This window comes from Pectinophora gossypiella, chromosome 6, assembly GCF_024362695.1.
Source record: "Pectinophora gossypiella chromosome 6, ilPecGoss1.1, whole genome shotgun sequence".
NCBI lineage: Eukaryota > Metazoa > Arthropoda > Insecta > Lepidoptera > Gelechiidae > Pectinophora > Pectinophora gossypiella.
This window is the reverse complement of record NC_065409.1, coordinates 10,102,687-10,129,830: the sequence shown is the minus strand read 5'-3', so window position 1 is coordinate 10,129,830 and position 27,144 is coordinate 10,102,687. Positions and strand designations below refer to the sequence as shown.

At 39.5% G+C, this 27,144-nt stretch overlaps 3 protein-coding genes across 8 annotated transcripts in view; all 3 read right to left on the bottom strand.

Moving 5' to 3' along the window:
• LOC126367603 (ATP-binding cassette sub-family C member 3) overlaps positions 1-4,108 on the bottom strand; it is a 29,522-nt gene extending 25,414 nt beyond the window's left edge. The window contains exon 1 of the mRNA XM_050011197.1: positions 3,870-4,108. The gene's annotated coding sequence lies outside the window, so the exon portion shown is untranslated. The remainder of the gene's footprint in view (positions 1-3,869) is intronic.
• Positions 4,109-5,215: 1,107 nt separating this feature from the next.
• On the bottom strand, positions 5,216-18,591 carry LOC126367934 (cGMP-dependent protein kinase, isozyme 1-like). Its single transcript, XM_050011739.1, has 11 exons — positions 18,380-18,591; positions 16,269-16,612; positions 15,817-16,100; positions 15,430-15,599; positions 14,769-15,007; positions 14,296-14,396; positions 11,751-11,967; positions 8,741-8,972; positions 8,101-8,199; positions 6,884-7,140; positions 5,216-6,204 (listed from the first exon to the last, which is right to left on the bottom strand). Exons 1-11 carry the CDS (start codon positions 18,482-18,484, stop codon positions 6,045-6,047), a joined length of 2,208 nt encoding a protein of 735 aa, XP_049867696.1. The 5' UTR covers positions 18,485-18,591; the 3' UTR covers positions 5,216-6,044.
• Positions 18,592-22,618: 4,027 nt separating this feature from the next.
• Positions 22,619-27,144, bottom strand: part of LOC126367694 (RNA binding protein fox-1 homolog 1-like) — a 38,993-nt gene continuing 34,467 nt past the window's right edge. For 4 of the 6 annotated variants that reach the window (XM_050011345.1, XM_050011349.1, XM_050011347.1 and 1 more), the window contains 5 exons: positions 26,044-26,104; positions 25,682-25,702; positions 23,931-24,106; positions 23,308-23,371; positions 22,619-23,051 (listed from right to left, as the gene is read on the bottom strand). In XM_050011345.1, the coding sequence (XP_049867302.1) occupies positions 23,007-23,051; positions 23,308-23,371; positions 23,931-24,106; positions 25,682-25,702; positions 26,044-26,104 (367 nt within the window). In that variant the 3' untranslated portion in view covers positions 22,619-23,006. The remainder of the gene's footprint in view (positions 23,052-23,307; positions 23,372-23,930; positions 24,107-25,681; positions 25,703-26,043; positions 26,105-27,144) is intronic. The other 2 variants (XM_050011346.1, XM_050011350.1) reach the window with 1 other exon arrangement.

Here is a 27,144-nt window from a genome sequence, read left to right as displayed (position 1 = left end):
GTGCACTCGATACACACCTCCAGTACTAGGTATGACTTCGAAATTATGAGCTTTAAACTACAATTTATCGATCAATTCATGTCCTTGAATGGAATAAGCACTAAAAACTATCAAAGTTTTATAGAATCGATAGAGAAATGTGGCGGTCCTTGTGATGTGGTTGGTTGGCGTCGTCTCAACGCTGTCATAGTGACTCCAGTCGTATTTATATTGAGGGATTTCAATGTCACTCTCTCTAAAATTTGATTAGTAGGTACGTAAGGAAGTAAGTGAATCTAAATACTCCATTGTGTTCAAAATGACCTCATGTTCTCAGAACGGTTACTCTGCGGAACTCTTCACCAAACAGAGTCATATTGTAATAAAAGATCGTTGAACTTGTTTGCTTGTATATATTTTTAATCCTATTACATAAATATTTATTCGCATTGCTCGCCGAACTGTAGCGATATGAATTATGACCGGCGCGGCCAGGCCGGTACATTCCATACCATGCTACAGTCAATACGGCTGCATATCTATTAGGGTGGAGCGAAAATATATGAAATAAAAAAATTTTTTTTTTTCTTCAACGGCATAGCGATGAAAAGTTGCCTTGTTATATACAAAACAAACATAGAAAATATCACACAATTATCTTAACGTTTTGAGGTGCCCCAGTAGGGATGAAAACAAACGAAAAACATTTTTTTATGTATGTCATTATTTATTACAAAAAATATCCAGAAACATTAAAAATACAGTTTAAATATTATTAATAATTATAATAAAGGCGTAGGGATGTGATGACCCCCATCGCCCCTGGTGAATTCATCAGCGATCCTGATGAATTCAACAGTGCAGTCAGTCTCCGCAGGCCAGGTTGTGGCGATCTGTTGGTGAGTGACGACACCGCGGAGCTGAGATCCCCCGAGAGTCGGTCAGGCCCTCCGTCTCCGGCTTGCTTTCACTGGCCGACCGGAGTGGACCCCAGCGGGGGCCGCAGGACTCTCACCTCTGAATTGCCTTCATTGGCCGGCCAGAGTGGGGCGTTAGAGCTATAAGCTCAGGGTGGAAGTGATTGATGAATAAGTCGCGATTTGGTGAGGCGGGTAAACCGCCTCGCAGAAAGCGGTTTACACCTCTCGACACCCTGAGCTGCTCACAACCATGTTGCTGCCTTGCCGTCCAGTCACGTTGGCTAGATAGGTGGCCCATCCAGTGAGTGGCGAGTCACCGCCTGCTCATTTTATCCATTTTTACTAACATTGGTCGAGCAGGCGCATAGTCCCCCATAGCTCCAGTATCCCGGTCCACTAACCTCCAACCCAATAGCCCGCAAATCAGCAATAGTCCTAAACGAACCGGGGATTGTCTTTGGGTGCACTCCCATAGTGTATACAGGGATAATCGCCGGTTGGTGTCACACCACATTTAGATTAAACTGTCTTAAGGGGTCTCTACGTGTTGGCTTCGGCCCCACGCACGCCTTCAAAAAGTCCGGGACTCTATACGCCCGAGATATGGAAACGACATACAAATAATAATAATAAAAACATGTTTTCAATTTCCTACAAGGTTTCATCAAACAAATTTGAAGTTAGTGGTGGCTCAGTTATGTCACAGTCATGCCACTAAATAATGTCAGTATAAACTTTAGCATCGGAATTGAACACCGGCACCTTAAATTTTCGAAGTCCTCGAGTATTCTGTGATCTTGCTTTTATAAGTCTTCGATATGCCAGATCTCGGATAGCCTCTCTGTCATCGCCAAGCATGGCAATGAGGATATTTTTCTGGATGACCGAAATATCCATTTCGTTGCATTACTTTGTCAATGATAGCTTTCATACCGGAGTTCAAATAGTGACTAAGATTAATAGTTTGTCACAGGTGCTTAGCCCCGTCGATGCACGAGGAATTACATTTTATTGTAAATCACATCGGTCCATAAACTTTCATGTTACGTACGTGGCTAATACCACTAATTTTTCTTCAGGGTCAGTTTTTGTGGCATACAACCTTTGAATTCGATTACCTGTTGTTAGCCAACTAGAATGGTTAAGGAGTCCAGGTTATATATTAGCTAAATCAGAAGTAAATATACCAGTACTGATAGCGGTCATAATATCGTATAGATACTTTTGGTCGGTACTCAGCTCTGTCCTAGTAATTTCAGGTAATATTGTGGGTATAACGGAGAATGCGACTATCGGCATTGTTTGACAATTTTGTAATTAAGATCCAATGGTACCTGAAAAGCATTTCGGCCCTGTGGTTTTTCCATCTTAATTGTAATAACAAATGTCGCAGTGGTAATTCATTAGAATGCAACTTAGGATGCAAATAAATGAACGCCAAATAAATGAGTTGCTGTAAGCGCGCGAAATTACTAAATGTCACTCGATCGGTGTTTGGGTATGAAGATGCGGAGGAGAGTTAATTCGCTGAAATACCTCTCCTCCTCGTCCCGCTTCCTTAGAGTCTCAACACGCATGTTTCTACCGGTAATAACTGTCGCTCAGGTGTTTTATAAAATGTTTGAAAAAAATTGGCAAAACTCATAATTTGCCTAAATTTTTCAAAACTTTATGACGATGGGGGCACCTCGAAACATAACATAAGCCAACTGATTTTTTTTTGTGCTTGATGTTGACCTGAAATAGCAACTTTTTACAGGTATACCGAAGCGAAAAAAAATAAAAAATGAAATCGCTCCACCCTAATATCTATACGACGTCACAACATCCAGCCATTGTTAAACTACAGTATGGACGAATAGTGATCGGTACTTACAATTCTAATTACGACCACCTAAATATTCATACGGGATATTAAATTGATAACCTTGGCTCCACCCGTTTTGTTAATGAAGAAGGACGCTACAAACAAATGAAGGATAATTGGCCTGACAGACACTCGCACGTCTAAAAGTTATGGAACAAGATATCTTAGGTAATAATAAACATCAAAATAGGTACTCAAGCATTTTTTCTGGCTTGTAGGTACCTATCAAATATGGTTTTTATTATGTTATTTGTGTTGCGTTGCGCTAAGTAAATAATTTATTCAATACGTAGGTATTTGTCCGAAACGGAAAATTATAAGTCATATGACTTTATTTGTCAATATTATTTTGGTTCACCATGAGCGCGGTATTTTCATTATGCAGATTAGATTAGGCGGGTAACTCTTGTTCTAGGCCGTTTGCCGCCTAGTTAGTTAAATATAACCGAATTCTTTCCACGAGAATAGCTGTTTGATATGATAAGAATAAAACTTACGAAAGTTGTGGTTTCTCACATGATATAACGAGATTCAAATATCCCGTTGCTGTTATAAATGTTGAAATCACAATAGGTCGCGTCGCCGAACGGGCGGGTCAATGTCACAAACCGTATTATAGACGTTTTAGGGAACTACTTACAAAGTCCTCATCAATTGGAACTGGTTCCGCGTAATATTGACCTCAAAGTAAAGAGGAAAGTAGGCGCATGGTAACACTTTCATTTAGAGCAACAATTCGTTATTACTTAAGTATATTCGTTCGAAAAATTCGTTATTTGTATATCGTAATGAGAAGTCCCTTTGATCACCATTGAAGCGGTCGTAACGCAAGTTTCGTATTTGTTTTGTGTATATTTGAATTCGTGAACGGACGGATGTGGCCTGAATCATTCAGTTTTGTTTATTTGGTTTCATTGATTGTTTTATCAGTCACATTACAGTCGGCCTGCTTGAGAAACTTCAATACTTAGTTCGTATACAAGTAAAGGTTGAATGTTTATCATCTTCATAACGATGACTCGCGATTATTTTGAAAATAACAGGCCGTCGCATTCGCATCATTCTTTTAATTTCCTCCGTGCGACAAAGACAATAAAACTCACCTCCGAAAGTGGAACCGTGCGGTTTTACGATAAACTTGACGTCAAAAATTCACAACACAACAGGGTACATAAATGCACATATTTTTTGGTTCAGTTTGAATGGTTAGGTCGGTTGTAATGGCATCGCGGCGATTGTTTTTTATTGGTAGGTGCGCGCGCGGTGCGTGGAGCATCGGCCTCCGGAGTGCGAGGCGCGGCGACTCGGGCACGCGGCGGATGAGCGAGGACTGAGCGTAGCGGACTGTGGAGCCACGCGAGCCGCACGCACCGCCGCACCGCCGCCGCCGGCGCTCCGCCGTCGCGACGCCTGCATGTCCGCAGATGCGGTGCCCGACCCGCCAGACAACAATTTATGTTGGCCCATTCAAAGTATTGGAACAGGTTGTTTATCTAGTGCACTTTCATATATAACGCGAAACCGGTGAGAGGCAATGCAAGGCAAGCGGTAGTAGGCTATTAGATACTTGCTTAGTTCCTCGAGATCGCCATAGATCGGCGTTTTTCTTTTCCGGGAAAACGTTTATCAATTTAGTTGTAAGTACTTAAAATAAAAGTTGTAACATACCTACTTACAGATTAATAAAAGATAACTTAGGTACTTAATTTGATATTAAATCAAAATTCGAGTTCATTTCTAACATTAAAAGACTTAACTGAAAAATATAGGCCCGATAAGTTTTCTGATAATTTTCTATTATCAATCAAATCATTAGACGGAATCAGCACGGTTTTTATGATTACAACCTTCAGAAATCGGAAATCAGAATCATTTATTCAACATTTTTTTAATAGTAAATTAGGTATCATGGATAAACTCGTTGAAGGTCAATGTAATATTTTTGAATCTACTTCCGTTTGCCGTTACGGATATACTTAATCCTGAAATCAGGGCAGTATGTACACATGTGTAGTAGTCGAATTAGCACACACTACATAGTATTGTCATCGAAGGGCACGGATGCTGCGCAGGCGCACCAGCTCACTCTGACCTCCATTTCCAGTCGCTTTCCGTTCGCTCTCACGCGACTCTTAAACCTGCCAGTTAGATAGTCACTGTACTTAATTTCTACAATTTCTAGCTCTCTCGAAGTACCTACGACTCTTAAGAGTCTTAACCCACTTATATCGTCTACGTACCTACTTGTAAGTAATTGTAATACCACGCAACTACATCATCTGACCATATACAAGTATAATAATTATAAGTAATGCTTAAAATTAATGTAGCTATCGATTTTGCATATTGTGTGCTTTGCTAAGTGGGCAGAGAAAATTGATCGTTAAAACTAGATTACGATTTTTCCGGGTACTTACTTATATTGTCTAATCAAAAAATACAAAGTAGGTAATTGTAACGTAAAAAATATCTTTATTGCACTTGTAAAATAGTTATTCATCGTTTACAAAACACAGTATCTACAAATATAGGTACTTAATAAAAATAATAAGTACTTACTCATTATTTAAATTATACTGGTATATAGCGGTGTAATTATATTGGTATTAAGTCGTTGGTCCCGGCTGCATTAGCAGTCGTTAATAACCACCAATCCGCACTGGGCCCGCGTGGTGGTTTAAGGCCCGATCTCCCTATCCATCCATAGGGAAGGCCCGTGCCCCAGCAGTGGGGACGTTAATGGACTGGTGATGATGATAGCGGTGGTAGGGCGTAAATTAGTCACGATGATCTTTTTTGTTTTTTGATGTGACTTATTGTAGATTTGCCGCAGATGGCATTAACTACTTGGCCGGACAAATGGGGAGCGCTGAAGGCTCTCACCCGAGTCACGATGACCGTCGCATGACAGCCTGGTTGCAGCAACGCAACTAATTTTGTCAAATTAGTCCCTTAATTACCGCACTTATTCCTAAGATGAAAGTACTTATTAATATTTATATTTGGCAAAATTATTATTGTCAGTTTTATGTGACAAGAAAAGTCAAGAACTAGACAGTCGTTTCCAGTACATATTTATTATATTTATATTTGTAAAATTACTAGCCTAGGCACAAACGACAATACCTAATCTAATTATTTAGTAAAGTACTTATATTTTAAGTAAAAAAGGACAGTCGGTCAAGAATTAAATTAGGTTTATCTAATATATTACAAAAAGGATTTGCAGCAAAGCGCAAAGACGCACAATTATATTTTCGTTCGGATTATTGTACTTCTTAGAAATCAATATCCCATCCCGAAGTCTCATCCGGAGGTAGTTTGTCCTTCGGATACTTCTCAAAGTTGGTGAGGTCTGTGTTGCTGTTCACCGGCTGGATGAGAGGAGCCTTCATCTTCTGTTTGCGAAGACTATCCCAGTCGAAACCCAAGAACCATCTGAAAAAAAACGTAAGTACTATTAACCCTTTCACGGACAGAAACCAAACCACGGGCCATTGATGGTTCATAATAGATAATATGAGAGTATGACAACTTGGAATCGGAACGTCATTAGACGTTCTGTCCTTAAAGTGTTAATAACGATCTAAAGTACCTATGAATGCAGTAGAGAAAAAATAATAGTAAAAAATATTAATAAGTATAGTATATTAGTATGTTTTAGTGTGTAATACGTATCATTGTAATATATTGTTCACTCTTTATCTACAAGAACTAGAAATCAGTAGTACTTAGGTATAACAAACTCGTTTCGGAATTAGGTAAATGTAAATTATCATTGATTGTTTTATAGCGAACCTTGATAATCATATCATAGAGTTGGTCACTGAACAATTTCATTCTTCTCGTTTTTCTAAGGCATTATTAAATTGTCACTTGATTCAATTACTAGGGTGAAGAAAGACAGAAGAAGAGTGTGTGCAGACTATGCATACACTGTTCATAACTTCTAATTTCAAACTTTGTAAATTATAATATTTGTAATAAGTAATTACTCGAATAAGTCACTGGAATAAACGTAATTTTCATTTCGCATACGTCAAAGCGTTAGAACCAACTGAAAGTGTTGATAAATCTTATCACTGCTTATTCATACATAACTGGTGATGCAACTCACTTGTGATTTTTGACGTCACCCATTCCGTTCTTTAAGTATCCTAGTCGTTCAGCTGGGACGGGGCGGCAAAGCTTCTTGATCAGGAGTTGTGCTGACTTGGGCACCCGCGGGTGGAAGTTGACGGCATCTATACCGCGAAGAATGAGGGTGTAGGTCTTCATGTGGTCGCCTCCACTGGCTCGGAATGGAGGTTTCCCTACTATCAGCTCGTGGATGAACACTCCTAATGCCCAACAGTCCACTGCGCGATCATGGCCCTGTGTTAAAGGTTTTAAATTAAATATTTATAAAAAATGTGCATGTGAGGCAACGCAAGGACTGTGAAAGAGCCAATCTGAGGGTAGTTTTGCGCCAACCCTAACATCACTTTTCTTTATAGGTCCGAAGACACTGACATAAACAGCCTATAATACGTCCCACTGCTGAGCACAGGCCTCCCCACAATCAAAGAAGTCCCGAAGACACTCATAAAAAGATAATTTTGCTAATTAGATGAATAGATAAGAAATGTAGGTACTATCTATTTTTAATAAGAATATTAGATTATCTTGAAAGATAAACAATGGAAATCCCGGTGCATTGTGCAAAACCCACGAGGTACGATAATGATTTCCAGTGATAGAAACTACAATTACTATATGCAACTATAATTTTACCTATGTAGTAATAATAATACTTAAAATAATAATGTTACGTAACATAACATACAAAAAAGTACTAAAATGAAAAGCAAAAGTAGCCATGGAGAACGCTACATCGACAAAAGAGTAGCTCTTAAATTAGTGATGTGAACATAAAAAAGTGACGGCCCAAGTGCACTTTGGCGCCATTTTTTTTTTGGGGGGGGGGGGGGGGGGGAAACAAGCAGTGCCGGGTCCCGGGAGCCGGGGAGCCACCCTGGCTAGGGAGTAACTGGATTGGGCACACCTGCCCTGTGAAATACACCTCTTAGCGGCCACATAAAACTCATTCATTTAATGGGTGGCCGTAAACGACATTTTTAAAAGATTTAATTAGGTATATTTCAGTGGCTGTATACTTATAAAAAAAAACTGTTTTTTGAGGGGCGCCCCTCGCACCACCTAAATATATTGCTAGAACCGCCACTGCATAAACAGACTATTTTCGTCTTACTGCTGGGCACAGGCCTCCTCTCAATCAATCGAAGGGAGTATAGAGCATACTCCACCACTGCAGGCTGGTGGAGGTAGTGTTACCTTGTTAAGTACAATTTCAGGCGCTACGTATTCCGGCGTCCCAGCGAACGTCCACGTCTTGTTGTTGGCCGGGATTTGTTTCGCAAATCCAAAGTCCACCTGTAATAGTTTATGTCTATTAATACTTCTTCTTCTTCGTCTATCGTGTGGATTACCAACCCCATCAACCCTGGTGTCAGGGTTATTACTGAGCCGCCATAGGCCCCTGACATGACTCATGTAACGACTACTAACTTACTTCAGTAAGTAATAACCGGGACCAACGGCTTAACGTGCCTTCCTTTTTTTTTTTTTTTTTTTTTTTGACGTGACTTATTGTAGATTTGCCGCAGATGGCATTAACTACTTGGCCGGACAAATGGGGAGCGCTGAAGGCTCTCACCCGGTACAACATTTATTAACGTGCCTTCCAAAGCACGGATCATCTTACTTTTTAGACAATCAGGTGATCAGCCTGTAATGTCCTAACCAAACTAGGGATCACAATGTGATTTTTGTGATTTGTCCCCACCAGGATTATTAATACTAAATTGCCGTATTACTTATGTCATAATATTCGTTCGGTATATTCGCCTAGACCTTTCTCTTCTGACTGCTTCGTAGTGTACAAAAATTATAAAAAAATAAATCGATTATTTACCAATTTAATATATCCATTTTTGTCCAACATAAGGTTCTCAGGCTTAAGGTCTCGGTAGACGATGTCCTTGGAGTGCAGATACTGGAAGGCTTCTACCACGCAGGCGGCCATGAACTTGGCAACGTGCTCCGCGAAGCATCGTTGCTTCTGTAGGATCGTCCACACGTCGCCGCCCAGCACCGGTTCCATCAGGAAGTATATGTACTTGTTGTCTTTGAACGTGCGGTATAATCTGGGACAAACATTTTTTTTTTAAAAAGGGTAATGTTTGCAAGCAATAGGAAGAAATCCAGCCTCTGCGCAAAGGGCACATATCACAAGGAGAAAAAATACTAAAAAAGTGGTGTTATCAAAATTAAATTAAAAATTGCTAATGTTTGTTGTTGTGTATGCTTTCCCCTCCGGTTGATTGAGGGGAGGCCTGTGACCAGCAGTGGGACGTATATAGGCTGTTTATGTATGTAATGTTTTAGCTTTTGATAAGCCACAGGTTTGAGCATTGTCCTTTCGGGCACCTTTTTATGCCACGGTTAACATTTAGGTCGGACAAATGAGGCGCTGCACCCTCGCCCGAATTCATGTGTGGACCTGACAAAGAGCAGCACTAACTGTCACTGCTATTCAGAGGCGGAGGACAGGAGTCCTAGTATGGCTTTGAAATAGACTACTCTGGGCGCCATCCCGCTCGCGTCAGACAGAGTACTGCGAGGTGGAAGGCAAGAGAATCCAAGTGGTATGGAGAATGCTACACCGACAAGATCGTAGCTCTTAAATAAGTGTTGTGTGAGCGGATCATAATTCATAAATAATTATATAAACATGCTCAGCGGTGAAAGAAAACATCGTGAGGAATCCCACTTTCTTGAGAAATGCGTTTCGGAGATATGTCACCTAGCCTAAATTGGGCTGGTATTCCCCTCGCGGGTTGTGAGGTCAAAGAGGTAGTCGCTTCTGAGAAATATACACTCGATAAACATTACTCTCCTTTTTTGGCAGTCGGGTAAATACCGGACTCACACTGTAAAATTTTTAGATTAGCGGATTGGATAAGCGGACCCCTTGAAAAAGGGATAACGCTAGATTGGTGGTGGTGTTAGAAATAAAATACATGACACCAATCCACATTCACACATGAAATTCGTGGCCGACTTTGCAAAATGACGTATCTACAGTTTTTTTGCTAAAATTATTTGTCTCTTATTGACAATACCAAAAGGTGCAAATCAGATTATAATTAAAACACGTAATAACGGGTTCTTACCGCGTTTAAAGTAGGAACATGAGACTCCCGATATTTTTTTTTGTGGCACTTGCAACATTGTCGAAATATCGAGAGTCTCATATTACTACTTTAAACGCTTTAAGAACCCGTTATTATGTGTTTTAATTATGATAATAACCGCGTAAACTTAAAACAATGTACAAATCAGATTTGTTAAAAAATTCAGTTACGTCAGTTAGCGACGTCAGCGACGAATTCTATTCATATACGAAAGGAATGTGCCACAATTCTACATAACCATCACGGGGACCAGTTACCCAGCCGAGTTTTCGTAGAACTACATAGTTTTCTCGTAGTTAATAATTAGAGAGAAAACAATGTTCTCGTTGATGTCTTTTATATCGCGCATATCTTGATCGCGGGAAAAGCGAGTGCGTTGATGTCTTTTGTATGAATTCATGCACGACGTCTTTTGAATGTATGTATATTATGTATTAACTCTGATCAGAGGTATGTTTTGAAACATCCTAAGATTGTACTTATAACGAGGAATTATCCGTTGTACAAATCATCCCGGGTTCGGTTCATAGCTGGATTAATTGGACAAACTGTTGGAGACCGACAGAGGGATTGCGTCCTCTAACATGATGGACTAATGTTATGGGCGATAGGCTGATCCCTTATCACCATAAGGTTCATCATATCCATCTTAGGACTTCGTATCAACAGTGGCTGCAAGTTGTCTTTGATTACTTGTGGCTCTGCCCACCCCAGTTGGGATTACGGGCGTGAGTTTATGTGTACTGTTGGAGACTTATTGTAGGAGACTCACACTGAACCTCTAATACTGCAGTTAGGAGGCCCCAAAATTGTTTATTGAAATAAATTATATGATTTTTATTTAAAAAAGTAATAAAAGTATTTACACTATTATTATTTTATTGCCGTAACCGTCACGTGCCCGATTATTAGGTGTATAAACACCTCCACCATCCCGTTGTGAAGCAGCGTGGTGGAGTATACTCCATATCTGCTCCGATTGATTAAGGGGAGGCCTATAGTCAGTAGTCGGACGTATACAGGCTGGTTATGTTATATATTATTTTATGATTTTTCCATTTTTTGTAAGGCTCCAAAAACCAGCATATTATTTATTACTTACCTATTCTAATAATTACTTTATTTACATCTTAAAAAACAAAATAGTATACAATATGTCAAATAATAATAATAAAAAAACAGTCTAAAATTTTTAATGAGTAAAAAATATGTTTCTTCCGTTTTACTATTTACAACTATATTTTATCAATGTAGGTAACAACTAGTTTATTTTTTAAATTTAATAATATCAATTAGCTCAAGGTAGGTTACTGTAACTGACAAAAATTCTCCACATCGTGTCATGTCTGATATTTATTATCTTATAGATAAAATGGCCAGCAGTAGCATTACTAGATAGCTTTGTTTACATAAGTAAGTGACATACAATTTCGGGATTTGTAACCATCGAGGCGAGTTATATATCGGCACGGATCGAAATTGAACGGAATTCACGGTTATAACTAGTCAATCTATAGTAACATAACATAAACTGCCTATATACGTTCCACTGCAGGACACAGGCCTTCCCTCAATCAACCGGAGGGGTTATGGAGCGTACTCTACCACACTGCTCCACCGCGGGTTGGTGGAGGTGCTTTTACGGCTAATAGCCGGGACCAACGTAACGTAAGTACTTAGTTTTGCAAGCTAGTTGGTATCTATCCAAATAAAAAATATTACTCGTACCTGCAAATGAAGGGACTGTTGCATGCCATCATGATGTGTTTCTCATTGAAGGCGTGTTCCTGCTGCTGTTGCTGGACCATCTCCACCTTCTTGAGGCACTTCAGCGCGAAGGTGAGCGAGTGGTCGGCCTTGTACTGCACCAACTCGACTCGCCCGAACCCGCCCACGCCCAGGGTGCCCACAATTTCCAAGTCCTTCAGCTGCACGAACTCGAATTCTGTGCAGTAACATTGCTTATCAACATTCAGTATAGGTGTGTTTTCTTTCCGGCCAGTTAATGCCGTCAGAGGTAAACCTATAACTACCACGTCAAAAAAAAATACTTATAGAAAATCTGAAGGAGGTGAAAAAGACAAGTACTTAAGTACCTACTCCTTACCGTACTACCCCTACCTGGTACTTGTCCCGCGAAGTAGTTAATGGTTGGTTGGTGCGATATACGGCAAATCTATACTTATAATAAATCTGTAGAGAGGTCAATTCTGTACATTAAATATTTTTTCAAAATAACTATCAGGGGGTGATAAGTGATCGATACTGATGCCAAAAATGCAATCAGTAAAATTTTTGTCTGTCTGTCTGTCTGTCTGCCTGTCTGTCTGTCTGTCTGTCTGTCTGTATGTTCCTTATAGAAACAAAAACTACTGGACGGATTTTAATGAAACTTGGTACAATTATTCTTCACACTCCTGGACAGGTTATAGTATACTTTTCATCACGCTACAATCAATAGGAGCAGAGTAGTGAAGGGAAATCCTTTTGTATGAAAAATCTAAACCACTCAAGTTAGACGTTTGAAATTTGGCATGCAGGTACCTTAGATACCGTAGAGGTGCACTAAGTAAGGAATTCCCGAAATTCCTACGGGAACGGGAATTAGCGGGAAAATCCTTTTGTATGAAAAATCTAAACCGTTCAAGTTAGATGTTTCAAATTTGGCACGCAGGTACCTTAGATACCGTAGAGGTGCACTAAGAAAGGAATTCCCGAAATTCCCACGGGAACGGGAATTAGCGCAAAAATCCTTTTGTATGAAAAATCTAAACCATTCAAGTTAGATGTTTGAAATTTGTCATGCAGGTACCTTAGATACCGTAGAGGTGTAAGAAAGGAATTCCCGAAATTCCCACGGGAACCGGAATTAGCGGGAAAATCCTTTTGTATGAAAAATCTAAACCACTCAAGTTAGACATTTGAAATTTGGCATGCAGGTACCTTAGATGCCGTAGAGGTGCACTAAGAAAGGAATTCCCGAAATTCCCACGGGAACGGGAATTAGCGGAAAAATCCTTTTGTATGAAAAATCTAAACCATTCAAGTTAGATGTTTGAAATTTGTCATGCAGGTACCTTAGATACCGTAGAGGTGTAAGAAAGGAATTCCCGAAATTCCCACGGGAACCGGAATTAGCGGGAAAATTCTTTTGTATGAAAAATCTAAACCACTCAAGTTAGACATTTGAAATTTGGCATGCAGGTACCATAGACCGGTGCACTAAGAAAGGAATTCCCAAAATTCTCACGGGAACGGGAATTAGCGGGAAAATCATTTTGTATGAAAAATCTAAACCACTCAAGTTAGACGTTTGAAATTTGACATGCAGATACCTTAGGTACCGTGGAGGTGCACTAAGAAAGGAATTCCCGAAATTCCCACGGGAACGGGAATTAACGGGAAAAACCTTTTGTATGCAAAATCTAAACCGTTCAAGTTAGATGTTTGAAATTTGGCACGCAGGTACCTTAAATACCGCAGAGGTGCACTAAGAAAGGAATTCCCGGAATTCCCACGGGAACGGAAATTAGCGGGAAAATCCTTTTGTATGAAAAATCTAAACCGCTTAAGTTAGACGCTTGAAATTTGGCATGCAGGTACCTTAGTTAACTTAAAGCTTAGTTGCAACAGGATATTGCAAAATTCCCACGGAAACGGGAGTTAGCGGGAAAAAAACATTTGTATGAAAAAATCGAAACCGCGTAAGATAGATGTTTTCAATTCAATTCAATTAAATTATTTATTGCATTCCATGTAGTACAATGGGGTGTTACATAGGCATAGAAACTAAAACATGGACCCTGTAGGGCACAGCAACGTTGAAGGGAAGAGAGGAAGTGTGTATTAAAATTAAAACTCAATGAACAATCAATTAAAAAAAATCAATTCAATCAATTGATTCAATCTAGCATGCATGCATACCTTAGTAAATATAAAGTTTATTTTTGGCTGTATTTTGAAAAATGGGAGTTATTGGGAAAAAAATTGTATGAAAAAATCTAAACTGCATAAGTTAGATGCTTGAAATTTGATATGCACACAAAGATCTCTCTCTTATATAACACACCACGCGGACGAAGTCGCGGGCAAAAGCTAGTCTACAATAAGTCACGTCCAAAAAAAACCCTGACCAAAAAACTTATACTTATTGCAATCTTTTCCGTAAGTTTATGAAAATGGAAAGATCCAGCACTTACTGCATCCAGATACAAGAGTAAAAAGCTCTAATAGGTACTTAAATGAGTTTTACAGTAATCCATAGGTGGCTTACCACTTTTAACTTGCGATGTTTTCTTTTGTTGAGAAGGCCGTGGTATCGTGTGTCGAATAGATTTCAACTCTTCTAAGTTACCGAGCAACTCTGTGAATGGTCTGAAAACAGATGAAACGATATAGAAATTAGAATCTACACATGTGAAGTCATTAAACAAGCAAGTAGATATATCGTTCGTTATCATCACTAATTACTTTTCTAATATACCTAAATCAATAATAGAGATGAATGCCAAATGGCTTGTGTTTACTAATGAACTACTACAGAAGCTACTAGAAATACCTCGTAGAATTCCTATACAGGTTCTAGATGTCGCAATACTGTAACACAATTAAAGTTATGGTTAAAGTTAAGCTGTAACGACTTCAACGCTTATTGACGGGATTAACTGGAGATTGCGCAAATTCAAGAGGAGTGGAGGAATCAAGGGGAGCGTTGAGATCAAAATAGGCTATAAAAGTTGTAAATACCCCCGTTCCAACGTCAAACATTCGACCCCCGGCGGCTGCGCAGTGACAGTAGCAAGTCTCCGGTCCTCGTGCAACAGCGCTTGCTCGCCGAAGTAGTCGCCGCGGCAAAGCGTGCGCACGCGCCGCTCGCCCCCGTCGCCCTCCCTCTTCGTCACCACCACCGTGCCGCCGCGGATAATGTAGAACTTATCCCCTCGGTCCCCTTGTCGTACCACCGGTGTACCGGCTGAGAAGAATTCCTGGAGGAATCCGGGTTAAAGGTTAAAAATGCTCATACCTACTCCAATAATTACTTACTTATTCAACACTTGCAAAAAATTACAAGTATAAGTGCTTAGATAAAATATCAACGATTAGATTACTTACTTCTCTCTACACTTTTCCTGGTCACGAAAGAAAGAAATAAGTAAATTAAGTTTATAGTGTAAACTTATTACAATTCACACACGTATTCAATTTATTCGTGTTTGACAGTTTCTTTACTCTCTTGAGATATTTTGAAGACAAAATAACATGTACTTAAGTAAGTATTGTGTCTCCAGAGAACACATCCTTGAAAGAAACTATTAACTAGCACAGCCGTTTATTTTTGAGCCGTGATATTAAGCATTACAAAATTAGTTGATTCGTTATCAACTTATCAGCTATAATAAATACGTACCCGTTTGAGGAAATCAGAAATCTTAGCGAGCTCTATGGGGTGTATGCCCTGCAGCAGAGGCACGGAGGAGAGGAACCGTACGTTGTCTTCCTGCTCCTGGCGACCGCTCCTCACCATGATCTTCTGGAACACCCGCCGTTCCAGCGTCCATACCTTCGCCTCTGTTATACCTGCCAGATAACAGGATTTCATCAAAATAGTACTTACTTACCTACACTAAGCCTTACTTAATTCCTATATTTTATATCGAATTGATTCGCATGTACCTACATAACCCAATGACTAATAAGTATACTGCTTTGTTGTTATATTTTTTACTGATTAAACGAGATAACAGTATTTAAATCGTTACAAACAGGAAAGATGTTTCAATTAATTGGAACTTACACCGTATGGACGCAAAGCGTTTAGCCTTATACAGAATTGCGAGTTCCCCGAACGCTTCTCCTGGGCCAAAGGTCTTCACCACTTGCCCGCTTTTGAGCACTTCAAATTGGCCGTAAGCGGAGACGAATAGATGGCTGCCACTCTCGCCCTCCCGCACTATGAGGCTTCCTGCCTTGTACTCCTGAGGACCCATCGCCTCCACCACAGCTTTCAACCGCTCATCGTCCATAAGATTCTTTAGGAAATCGTTTGCCATTACTGCTTTTCTAATTTGTTCTTCTGACCTGAGGAATACAATTTAGAACAGATATTGAGAATGATGTACAGGATTTGGTCTAAATGCTGCATTCGTATCAACTGTATACAAATAGTACATCCAGATGATGAAGATGATACAAATACCTATAGGCAAGTAACTCTTCTTTTCACTTGATGTTTAAAAAAATACTTACACTTCATCCTTTTCATATTTAGGGTATTGTAAGTCTACTAAAGATCTTGTGGCGTCGAGTGGCGTGTGCGGCGCTATTACACCTTGTTTGCGGCGTGCGCGCGTTTTCGTATCAACTTGCACGATCTCCGATACTGTCTTGTGGGCAGCGCTGCTCCTGCGACCCTCCACGGTCTCACTGTCTGAGGATGACGACTTCCCACTCTGAATGCTCATGTAACTCGATTTCTTGCTGGACATCGCTTGGTCCACTGATAGAGTACTAACACTTTTGGATGGTAACGAGCTCCCGTTTTGCATGCCTCCATTTTGTGACGGGTCGAATATATTGTTTTCAGGTAATACCTGTAACAGGTAAATACAACTAAAATTATGTATATCTATGTACCTATCTAGGGCAGGTAGGTATTTTCCTGTTAAGTCTATGGATAAGGTCTGGAATTGTCTGCCCGTGAATCTGTTTCCGTCAAGTGCAATCTGGGCCTCTTCAGGGGAAAAGTGAATAGGCACCCATCTCATGTCCCATTTTCAGCCACACCATCACTTACTATCAGGTGAGATAGTGGTTATATTCTTGCCATTTTCTCTTTCCTACCTACACAAGCTCGCGCTTTTGAGCTCTATAGGGTAGATAGGCAAGTGAAGAGGAAACTAGCTTGCAGACACCTACATTCAGTACCTAAGCAAAGAATCAATATACGTAATATACAATTCCTGCCTATAGTTTAGTCGATTAATTCTTTCAAATATTTTTCCTCTCAGACGACGCCCTGAGCCGAGGTTCGCGCCCAACTGGGCACCCTCAGGCCTGTTGTCTTAAACGTTGTACCGGGTGAGAGCCTTCAGCGCTCCCCATTTGTCCGGCCAAGTAGTTAATGCCATCTGCGGCAAATCTACAATAAGTCACGTCAAAAAAAAATGCCTATAAAAAATGTTTACATACTTACATATATAGATTCACGCCTGCAATTCTTAATGAGTAGAGCAGAGCCACAAGTAGGTAAACAAAGACAACTTACAGCCATTGTTGATAAAGATGACGTCTCAAGATGGGTATGATGGACCTTATGGATCAGTCTATCTATCGCCTATAACAATTGTCTATCATGTTAGAAAGGACGTAACATAATTCCTCTATCGTTTTTACATGTCCGGAAAGACAAGCAGCTGAACGTGTTCTAGGTTTTTATTCGCTTCTAGTCTGGCATTGTATGAACATTTTAACTAGGTATATCTTTAGTTTCATGAATTACCTACTACTTTGGGATAATATACCTACACAAGTTAATGAATTAATGATTAATACTTCTATTATCACATTTAATCTTTCGTTTTCATCTATGCCGTGATTTTAAAAGCAACTTATCACACCAAATACTTTTTTATCTACGAATATTTCATAGATTTGACTTCATCGATTCATTAATTTCATTTCTGTGTAATGCAAGGCGACAAGTGTTGAACATAGGTACCGTTGTAATTATTTACACTTACTATGTTACGCTTTGAAATTACAGCCTAGTACCTACTTACTTACAGTTACTGCTGCCCTCTGTCAGGTTCCAGGTTACAGTCCCTGTGACATGCCCCTTCCGATGATGATTTTTCCATTCAGAGGCAGAGGACAGGGGTCCTAGTATGGCTTTGTAATAGACTACTCTGGGCGCCATCCCACTCGCGTCAGACAGAGTACTGCGGGGCGGAAGGCAAGAGGGAAACCACTGCCCTATTTTTCCCTAGAAAAGTAGCATGGTGAAATGCTACACCGACAAGAGCATGGCTCTTAAATTGATGATGATGATGACCTACTTACTTAGTACCGACCTAACTTTGGTTCTTGAATATTTTGTTTTAAGTATATAAAAACAGAATCAATGAATTTTCTTAGCCGTTTTCCTGACGCGTTTGGAAACTGTATCTGTCGAAGTGTATCCCAATTACAGTTTACGGAATAACGAAGTAATGATAAACCATTTAAATTTACAAGTGTAGTAAATCATGCTTAAATAAGTAAATAAATACTCACGCAGTATCATCTTGATTAACGACATCGGAATTTCACCACTTAGCAAACATGTCACAAATTAAACAAGTGGGTGACGCGTTACTTACAACAATGGTCTCGCGGGGTCTGGCGAGGTTGCGCTCGGGTGGCACCTGGTTGTTCAGCGAGAACCCACCCTTGGAGGCCCACTTGAAGGGCGGACATAGCACCATGGTGTCGATGGCTCCGCGTCACTCCACTATGTGCATTATAACAAGAGACGGCGGAGCTGCGTGCGCGCCGCGGGCAAGACTGCAAGACCGGCGCGCAGGCAGCCCTTATCGCGCCAACCGATAATCTCACCATTCCGATTGTTTTAATTATTCCGTACTAAGGAACGATATTTATCAAAGAGCCTTGCAATCTTATCGCAAATAATACTATCATTGTCCCCCAATCACTTCTATTCTATTCATAATATTAGCTAACGTTCTGTAAACCGCATCGAAACAGTTATATACCAAATCGTAATATCGCGAAACATGCACTACTTAATGTGGCTTTCATCTTTCGTTTTAAAATATAGGTATTTTACTTGAACATTTACAGCACCAAGATTATACTAATTAGAGTGGTTGAACTGTTTGGCTTATTGTTAAGGGCAAAAGGGTGCAAATAACAAAAATACAAAAACTTCATACTATAATTTATTAATAACGTAAATGAGTACACAATGCCAAAGGCTTTAATTAAATGATTCACTTCATTCAATTTCCACAATTGAAAAAAATATATATTTACAATAAAAGAGAGAATCAGCTTCGCAATCTACTAAAATTGCCACACAAGAAAAGAAATATGTATTCATCAATTAGTTTATCACAAATGGTATGAGGGCTCGCTGTGCACTGCCGATGGTCGGTACCTCGACGGCGAACATAGCCTGTAACATCCCGCGCACTCACGAGTACTCGTGCAACAACAAAATGTGCAGTGAATCTATAAAATGTGCCGAACGGAAGACATTCATTATGTAACAAATCTATTGTAGGTTTATATTAAATTCCAAAAACATTAAGTTTCAACATTTATACAACATGTAGATAAGGAAATTGAGCACGGTATTAGTATCTCAAATACTGGTCGGTACTCGACGCTCTGCGCACTGCGCATGCGCGACCGTAACGCATACTCCAGTCCCCGCTCACCGCGGTACAGACAGGCGAAATGACTCCAAGCGACATGGGCTATGGCCGTTATGCGGCGTGCGAGGGTCAATAATATAAAATACATTTCAATGTTCTAGAGAATCTGCTTCGCAAGCCCCATAGCAGCCGTAGCCTATGAAAATATTAGAAATAATGTCGACAACCAGTATGCGCTACGTGTTGCCTATATTCCCACTAGGTAAAACTGCTTTCAAATCGCAGATATGTCGGCTACAGAGTATAACGCCGCATATCGGGGATTTTTACATTTACGATACCTACTTGAGAAGTACAGGCTCGTTAACCCTGCTAATATCTGAGTACTCTACTACTCTAACGGAATAGCGTCGACGAGTGCAATTGACGAACAAGTGATACTTATTAACTCTGGCTACGTTAACAATATAAACCCGAGGGTACAAATGATACGCACAACATGCGTCGATAACATTATATACAGTTGGCGGCACGGCACTCGCCCGGCGCGTGCGGCGTGCGGTGCCCGCAGTAGTCATCGTGCGGCTGTCAGCGACATCTACGCCCGCTAACAACACTACTGATATGACTTATTATGCACAATATAACAATCAGAGTTACGTCTAATCATTACAGAATCGAAGCCATCGATCATATAATTTGTGCACAGCATAAAGAAACGAGAATAGTATGAAAATTTAATTTAACATCTCTTAAAAACCGAGAAACAAATTGCGTTACAAAATACATATTATCCTTAATTTAATGATCATTATATTTATAATACATTGTTCTTGATGTTTTTTTTTCTTTCAAAATCTTATTGTAGCACACTAACCATTTTGTCAGATATGTCATTTAAATTCTGATTTTTTCCAAGTAACAACAATTTGGCTTATATTATGAAGCTTTTATACAAACTTAGATATCTCAGTTTCATCTGTGATTGATTATTATAATTACGTAAAAATCATCTATAAAACATTAAAACAAAATAATTAGTAGTGTGACATGAGAGGGGCGAGACAGCGGGCGTGTGTCGCGGGCGACTGCACCGGGTATACAGTAGCGCCATACATCGTGCGCCCGCGCACACACGCCGCGCTCACTCGGCACATGCACCTGACACTTCCCAGACCAATCTGAGAACCACTTTTGTGACTGGTTTACAATTTCAGACAACATACTCGTAAAACTAAAATAAAATCATCAAATAGAATCACATGTACTTTTCTCTGTACTTAGATACAAAAACTTGCATTAAAAAACTTAAAACAGATAATTCCTACAAAACTAAGGGATTCTTAAAATTACGCATTCACGCATGAGTATTCAGCAGTAAAGCACGAAATATTTGTTCGAAGCTGCAACATGACTACAGTAAACTATACTAATAAATTAATAATCATAACTTATGATATAAAGCCAGTGGCACTACAAGGTGAGTGAACTATATCATTATAAATCGGCGATCAGAAAATATGACACAAATAGCTTAACAAATAGATCCTATAGACAGCATACACCGAACTCAAATTCAGATACACGAAAATTGTTTTCGTAAATATCACATGAAACCTTCACGAAAGAAGCACCTACTATAATTAATAGATTGTGCGCGACAAGACTAGAACTTCTGTATGACCAAAATATATGTGTCATGGGTAGCTGTTGCGTTTGTTGAGTGTGCTTAGTAGGAGCCTTAAAGCTATCGTCGTAGACAACATACCGTAACGTTACTCTCAAATTTTACAAGGGACAAAAATATCATAATTTATTTACTTGATATGTTAAAAGGACAATCCAATATAAAAGTTCTTGGATCCGGCATCGTACTATATGTAAAGTGCCGTCGAATTTGATTTAGTATCTACAAAGACGGAAAAACAACTGTAAAATAAATGTTCCTCTTCACAATACGGCCAGTATGCAACGTATAAATTATAGCAGGCAGTACATCGGCAATAGGTTAACAGAGGTATACGATCAAACTATTCAGATCTATAATATCAGTGAATTACTTTACATACAACTACTTTAAATGGCGAATTGGTAGTAGATATGTCAACACCGCCGCATACTTTCTTGTTGCGAACGACTTCAATGTATCTACAATGAGATAGCTACTGATTATCTACGCGTAATTCATAGATTGTGTGAGTTTTTCTAACTGAAAGACTACTTAATCTATTGAGAAGGGGTTAATGACATGCAAATGCTCCGAATACGTATGAATCGATGGGTTTTTGTGCTTTGGTATAAACGTTGAGCGACTTCGTAGATGTTAGATACAAAATATTACAATCCTAATGCCAACAATAGATCTAAAGTTTACGACGTCTAAAAGGGTTGGACCCGTACGCGTGTTTGTTCATTAAAATAAGATCAGTTAAAACTTTGAAATAGACTGTAAAATCAGACACCGTTAAGGGCGATAGTATCAAACAATTAGAGTAGGAGAAATCTCAATGATATGTAAGAACTCAAGGGAGTTCCCTTCTTTTCTTAAACATCTACATCTAAAGCGTTACTTATTAGTTCATTAAAATATTAGACATTAACTAGCGATCCATAATTCCATTTACATCTACTCCGCAAAAGTAATTTTATATTGTTCGTGTCTTGCCGGAAACGAACAGAACACCCTCGGAGCGATCCATTCGTCCTCGGGACCACATCTCACATATTTGGCGAACTCTATACCTTGCAAGCTCCAAGCAATAACTATTTCGAAGCAGAGTGGAGGGATCCTAGATCAATATAAAACTATCGTTCGAAAAGTAGGTTAGAAGGTAACTTCGTAATAAGAAAAATATATTTGTAAAAATACAACCAAATAAATGGCACCTTATTTATAAATTCGCACCACTTAACCTGTTAAATCTGTAACTTGGGAAAATGTACTTAGAGATTCGAAAGTTTTGTGTATCTGGATTACTGTGACGGACACGTGCACACCGGGGTGCCGGGTGCCGGGGTCCCAACGTGACGACGGTCAGAATCCTGTACTGCTTAAATAACCTGATTATCGAGTACAAATCAAAAAGTGTATAAATCAGTAACACGAGTGATCCAGTATTTACAATTTCTATATGATATGCAAGTGCAAAGCTCACTAAATACCGTTATATGAAAAAATGTCTATTGTCACTTATAAGAGTGTAACAACTACTCTAAGTAACTATGATGCACGAGTAGGTATTCACATTCACTCATGTGTGATTAGTAAAATAGTCATTCTTACAATACCTAAATAGAACGAATGCGCTTACTTTAGCTGCTCGCACTTGTATATGCATTACACAAATAATTTACAATACAGTTTAACTTAATAAACTATTTCTGTTAGAAATGTTAATGACTTTGGTATTCATAAGTTGAGGTGCGGGCGTTCCTCGCTCAACTGTTGTTCTAGGCTACCCAAGCTTACGTCGTACAGTCGGCTAGCACTATTACCGATTCCTTAAATTATCAATTACGTTTGTACGTTTACAAAGAGAGTTCATTGTCATGTTAGGTAGAGGAGACGAAGGTAGGTTCATATTCGAGTAAAATTGTTTGTTCCAATGGCTTAGTATGGCGCAAATCTGTTGTAACCACTTCTATACACTGCAGTCTGGAAATAAAACATTTATTAGAGTTAGATGTATGTTCGTGAGGCGGAGGCGGTTCAAGGGCGCCTGGAAAATTACTACATTAAGCAACATTTTAAATAAGCGCCGAATTGAAAGTTGAGAACTCATTTTATATATATATAATTTCTTCTTTATATCCCTAGTTGAGGTAAATTATCAAGAAATGACGTCACTTAAGGGCTGTTCGGGGAGTTGAGCTGTGATATAGAAGACGTAAGAGTAATCCATTATCCTTACCCCGTAACCTGTGACCGGGCCAATGCCGTGACCTAGATAGGGGTCTGCATACTCCCTGCCGTACCTGGAACAGTTGACAAATTATTCATTTACTTGGCATCTTTCCTTGGCACACATAACACTTTTGAGGTTACTCTCGCTTGACATTCAAGAATGAATCTATCTTTTTATAGAGATTTTTCCATAGCAAACGTTCAAACAAGTCAGGTCAACATACATCCTTGTGTATTATATTGATGATTGTTTGTTTTCAATTGCCTTGAATAATTAAATATTGATAACATATTTCCGTTCATTGCGTAGTATTTAAAAACGAAATACTCTTTGTTGTAAACACTTAAAATAAACATGGTAAAATGTTTTAAAGCAATGAAGTGACAATCATGTCATGATCAAGGTCAAAGTACTCTTATATTACTAATCTGTTGAAATACTTCAGTATAAAAAGATAGCGAAGAAGTAGAAAAGGCTTCTAGTCTTTTCTACTATCGAAAAGGCTTCTGCCCTTTCTACTTCTTCATTCATTTCATTACTATGTGACGTGACTTATTTTGTAGATATGCGCTGGACGGTATTTAGTAGTAGATCGGAGACGGTATAGAGTATATATGGTGGCAACTTACGTGGCGGCCGCGAGGGGTGTGAGCGCGGCGGGCGCGGGCGCGGCGCTAACGGCGGCTGCGGCGGCGCGCGCGGCAGCGCCGTAGTTAGCGGCCGCCGCCGCCGCCGCCGCGTGCTGCGCCGTCGTCAGCGGGGACTTCAGCAGGGGCGCCGCCGCCGCTGCCGCTGCTGCCGCCGCCTACGACACCCACACGTACGATCAAGTATTTATCTCCCTACAGAAGGTTTACCAAAAATAACCGTGTCGTCGGAAATTGAAACCTGTCTTTTTGGCTTGCCAGATGGCTAGAACAGTAGTTAATATCTAGAATCAATACAACTACCAGAAGATTAGTTGTATAACGTCAAATAACTTTTATTTCGCGGCCAAGACAATTTAAAGATTGATTCCATGTGAAATAGGCAAAAATATTAACTTTGTTATTTATAAAGCCTTAATTCTTTTGGCAAATTTGATCTTATGTCCTTGACACATAAATTATAAATAAAAAGCAATACTGGTATTAGATTCGACGACATATTCTTTGATATAACATGGTCTTTAAACAAGTCAGGATTCAGAATCCGCGATTAGAGGTATATCAGTGAACGCCATTCAATAATTGTATGTCACAGGTTGGTTCGTCTAAAATTGATTTGACACACAGATTTATATATCCAGTATCTGTTGATCGTCGCAGATTTTTTTCCCTGAGAGGAGGGCCTTGTGACAATCACTCACAAGGTAGTTTAACAAAATAATGACGTTACACGTGAGCAGAATTGACACAATTTGGTTTTGAAGTAATCTGAGCAGAGAGTATTCCGGACCCAAGAGTTACGAACAATGAGCCCACAAAGGCACAATTGCGTGATCACGTTTATTTCCGTAACTTAATGTAAATTATTTTTGTAGCACATGAATCGATGATTACGATCGTACGATTCGCCTGCTCCCAATATATAATGAGCATTGAAACAAACTCTGCCTTACCGTGGTGCGCCCGGCGGACGCTCGCGAGCTGTCGATAGGTCGCGTTTATTTTTGAAGCACACTTTTATCTATATAGCCAGGAATAAAGCGAGAACGATGCATAGAATAATGCACTGAAAACTGATTCGTAAAACACAATAAACTTCGTAGAGGAAGGTGATCAAAATTTATTTACACACATGCAGCGTTCCTTTACACGTTCCTAAAAGATGTCAAAGCTTTTTCTGCAGCAAATTGTCGAACCTGAGATCGACGATACGAGGAATTTGTTTGATGCAGAAAAATGCCTTTGTTAGGTGATGACTATGAGCATGCATTACGTATAGAAGTATGAATTGGAACTGATACATAAATAAAATCGATTCTTACTGCAGCTAGGTCTACTTGGTGAATGTTAGTTACTTTGAAAGTTGCAATTAAATTTTGTGGGCTCAATGTTCTACTCGGAGCATGATCGTAGCGTCTGATCGTCAACTCACAGCTGCAGCAAACGCCTACACTAAGTCACCCACCACAATACCAACGAACAAGGATAAATCAACAGTAAGCAAACGGCGAGCCGGCCGGCGGCCGCGTGTGCGCACTCCATCCGGTTACCACAAACACATGTGCACCCTGCATTACGGTGGAGTACCAACCGGTAGGACCATATAAAAAGAGCAAACAAAATCCCAGCACTCACTCCACGATGATAACAGACTTATGTACTAGCGTGTGGAACATGAACCAGGAAGCGATAGAAATATAGATAGTGTTGTACGAGCGAGAGAGCGGCGTTACCTCGGCAGCCGGCTTCGCAGCCTGCAACAACACATCACGGTCACTCCACGCGCGGGCACGGGCACGGCCACGGGGCCACATCGCCGGCCCCACATCATACTAATATTACTAACAACATTATTAATGTTCGCACGCACTACACTGCTGGACAAGAGCCTTATTTAATGGCAGGACATAAAAATGTTTCTACCATCATTTACTTTGTATATCCTGAACCCGCAAGGGTTAGTGGTCTGATGGGATTTGTCAGGGTGGAGCTGGATGCACGTTATAGACGCCTCGCAGAATATTCACGGGTAACACAAACTTTACTCCTTATAATGTAAATATAAAACGATGTGTAAAATGCAACGTGGGATTACCTGCAGTCTGTAGTTGGAGTCAGCCGTGGCGGCCGCGGCTAGGAAGGGGTCGTAATATACACTGCGGAGTAGAACATACATATTATTTCATCTGCATTAAATACAATACTTTAAATTACATTAATAGTACATTTTCTTAATAATTGTATGGTAGGTAGGTACAATAATTGTCAACTAACATTTTCTACGGCTTACTAAGCTTTAAGGTCTAAGAAATAAAATTGAAGATAACTAGGTTTCTAACTAATTATGTACAGATATTTAAATGCAAATAACAAATGCAATATTTAGTTTATCTAGTAAGTAAAGGTGTAAGTAAAGTGCAAGATAGTGAAGAACAAATACCGATTAATATTAGAACAGTTATTTAAAAATAATTCACTTTAAGCGCTAACTGTGAGCTAAGGCAAGTTAGGATGGACCGCAGACGCACTGTAAGCCACGTGATGGTCTCTGGGGAATGAAGCTGGTCCAAATGTAATAAGAATATGATGTCTTATTTAGTGCATCGCTCGCGGACTAAATTGACGTCGTTCAGTCCGTAGTTATTGTACGCATTGTACAATAACATTAGGCGATTATCACATCACGGATCAAAGGATTTACTTTATTGACCATTTCCTACCAATGTACGGTCACGAGCATTAATATGTATACACTTTGGTACCATGTCACATTAACTTTTTTGACAAATTGAACTGTACATCTCACTAACTGTCAAATATGTTAGTGCGACAGAGTCCTAAAGTGGGTACATTATATTGCTCATGACTCTACTAGTTTCCTTTAAACAAAAAGAAACTACAACATAACACTTTTTAACAACAACAAAGCAATACTGGTACAGATTCATCACAATTCTGAGCTAGATGTTTTGTTTCTACTATTCTACTAACATATTGTTACTATTTTTTTTTCCATTCATCAATCCTTTGAACGTTTCAACAGTAAAAGCTACGAATGACAGAAGTAGACGTCAATAGTCACCATCAGGAGAAATCCAAGATGAAATTAAGCAATAATTTCCAAAAAAAACATGAACTGAATTATAATTAGTGATATTTTATCCACGTCATTTCCAATCAAAAGGTTTCGTATAAT

Coding starts and splice junctions, on each gene's coding strand:
- LOC126367934 (XM_050011739.1), bottom strand. CDS start 18,484: ATGGTGCTATGTCCGCCCTTCAAGTGGGCCTCCAAGGGTGGGTTCTCG. Junction 8,200..8,740: donor AAAATGGATATATTAAATTG/GTAAATAATCGA, acceptor AAACTATTACAG/GTGGACTTTGGATTTGCGAA. Junction 7,141..8,100: donor CTGAAATTGTACTTAACAAG/GTAACACTACCT, acceptor CCTTTAACACAG/GGCCATGATCGCGCAGTGGA.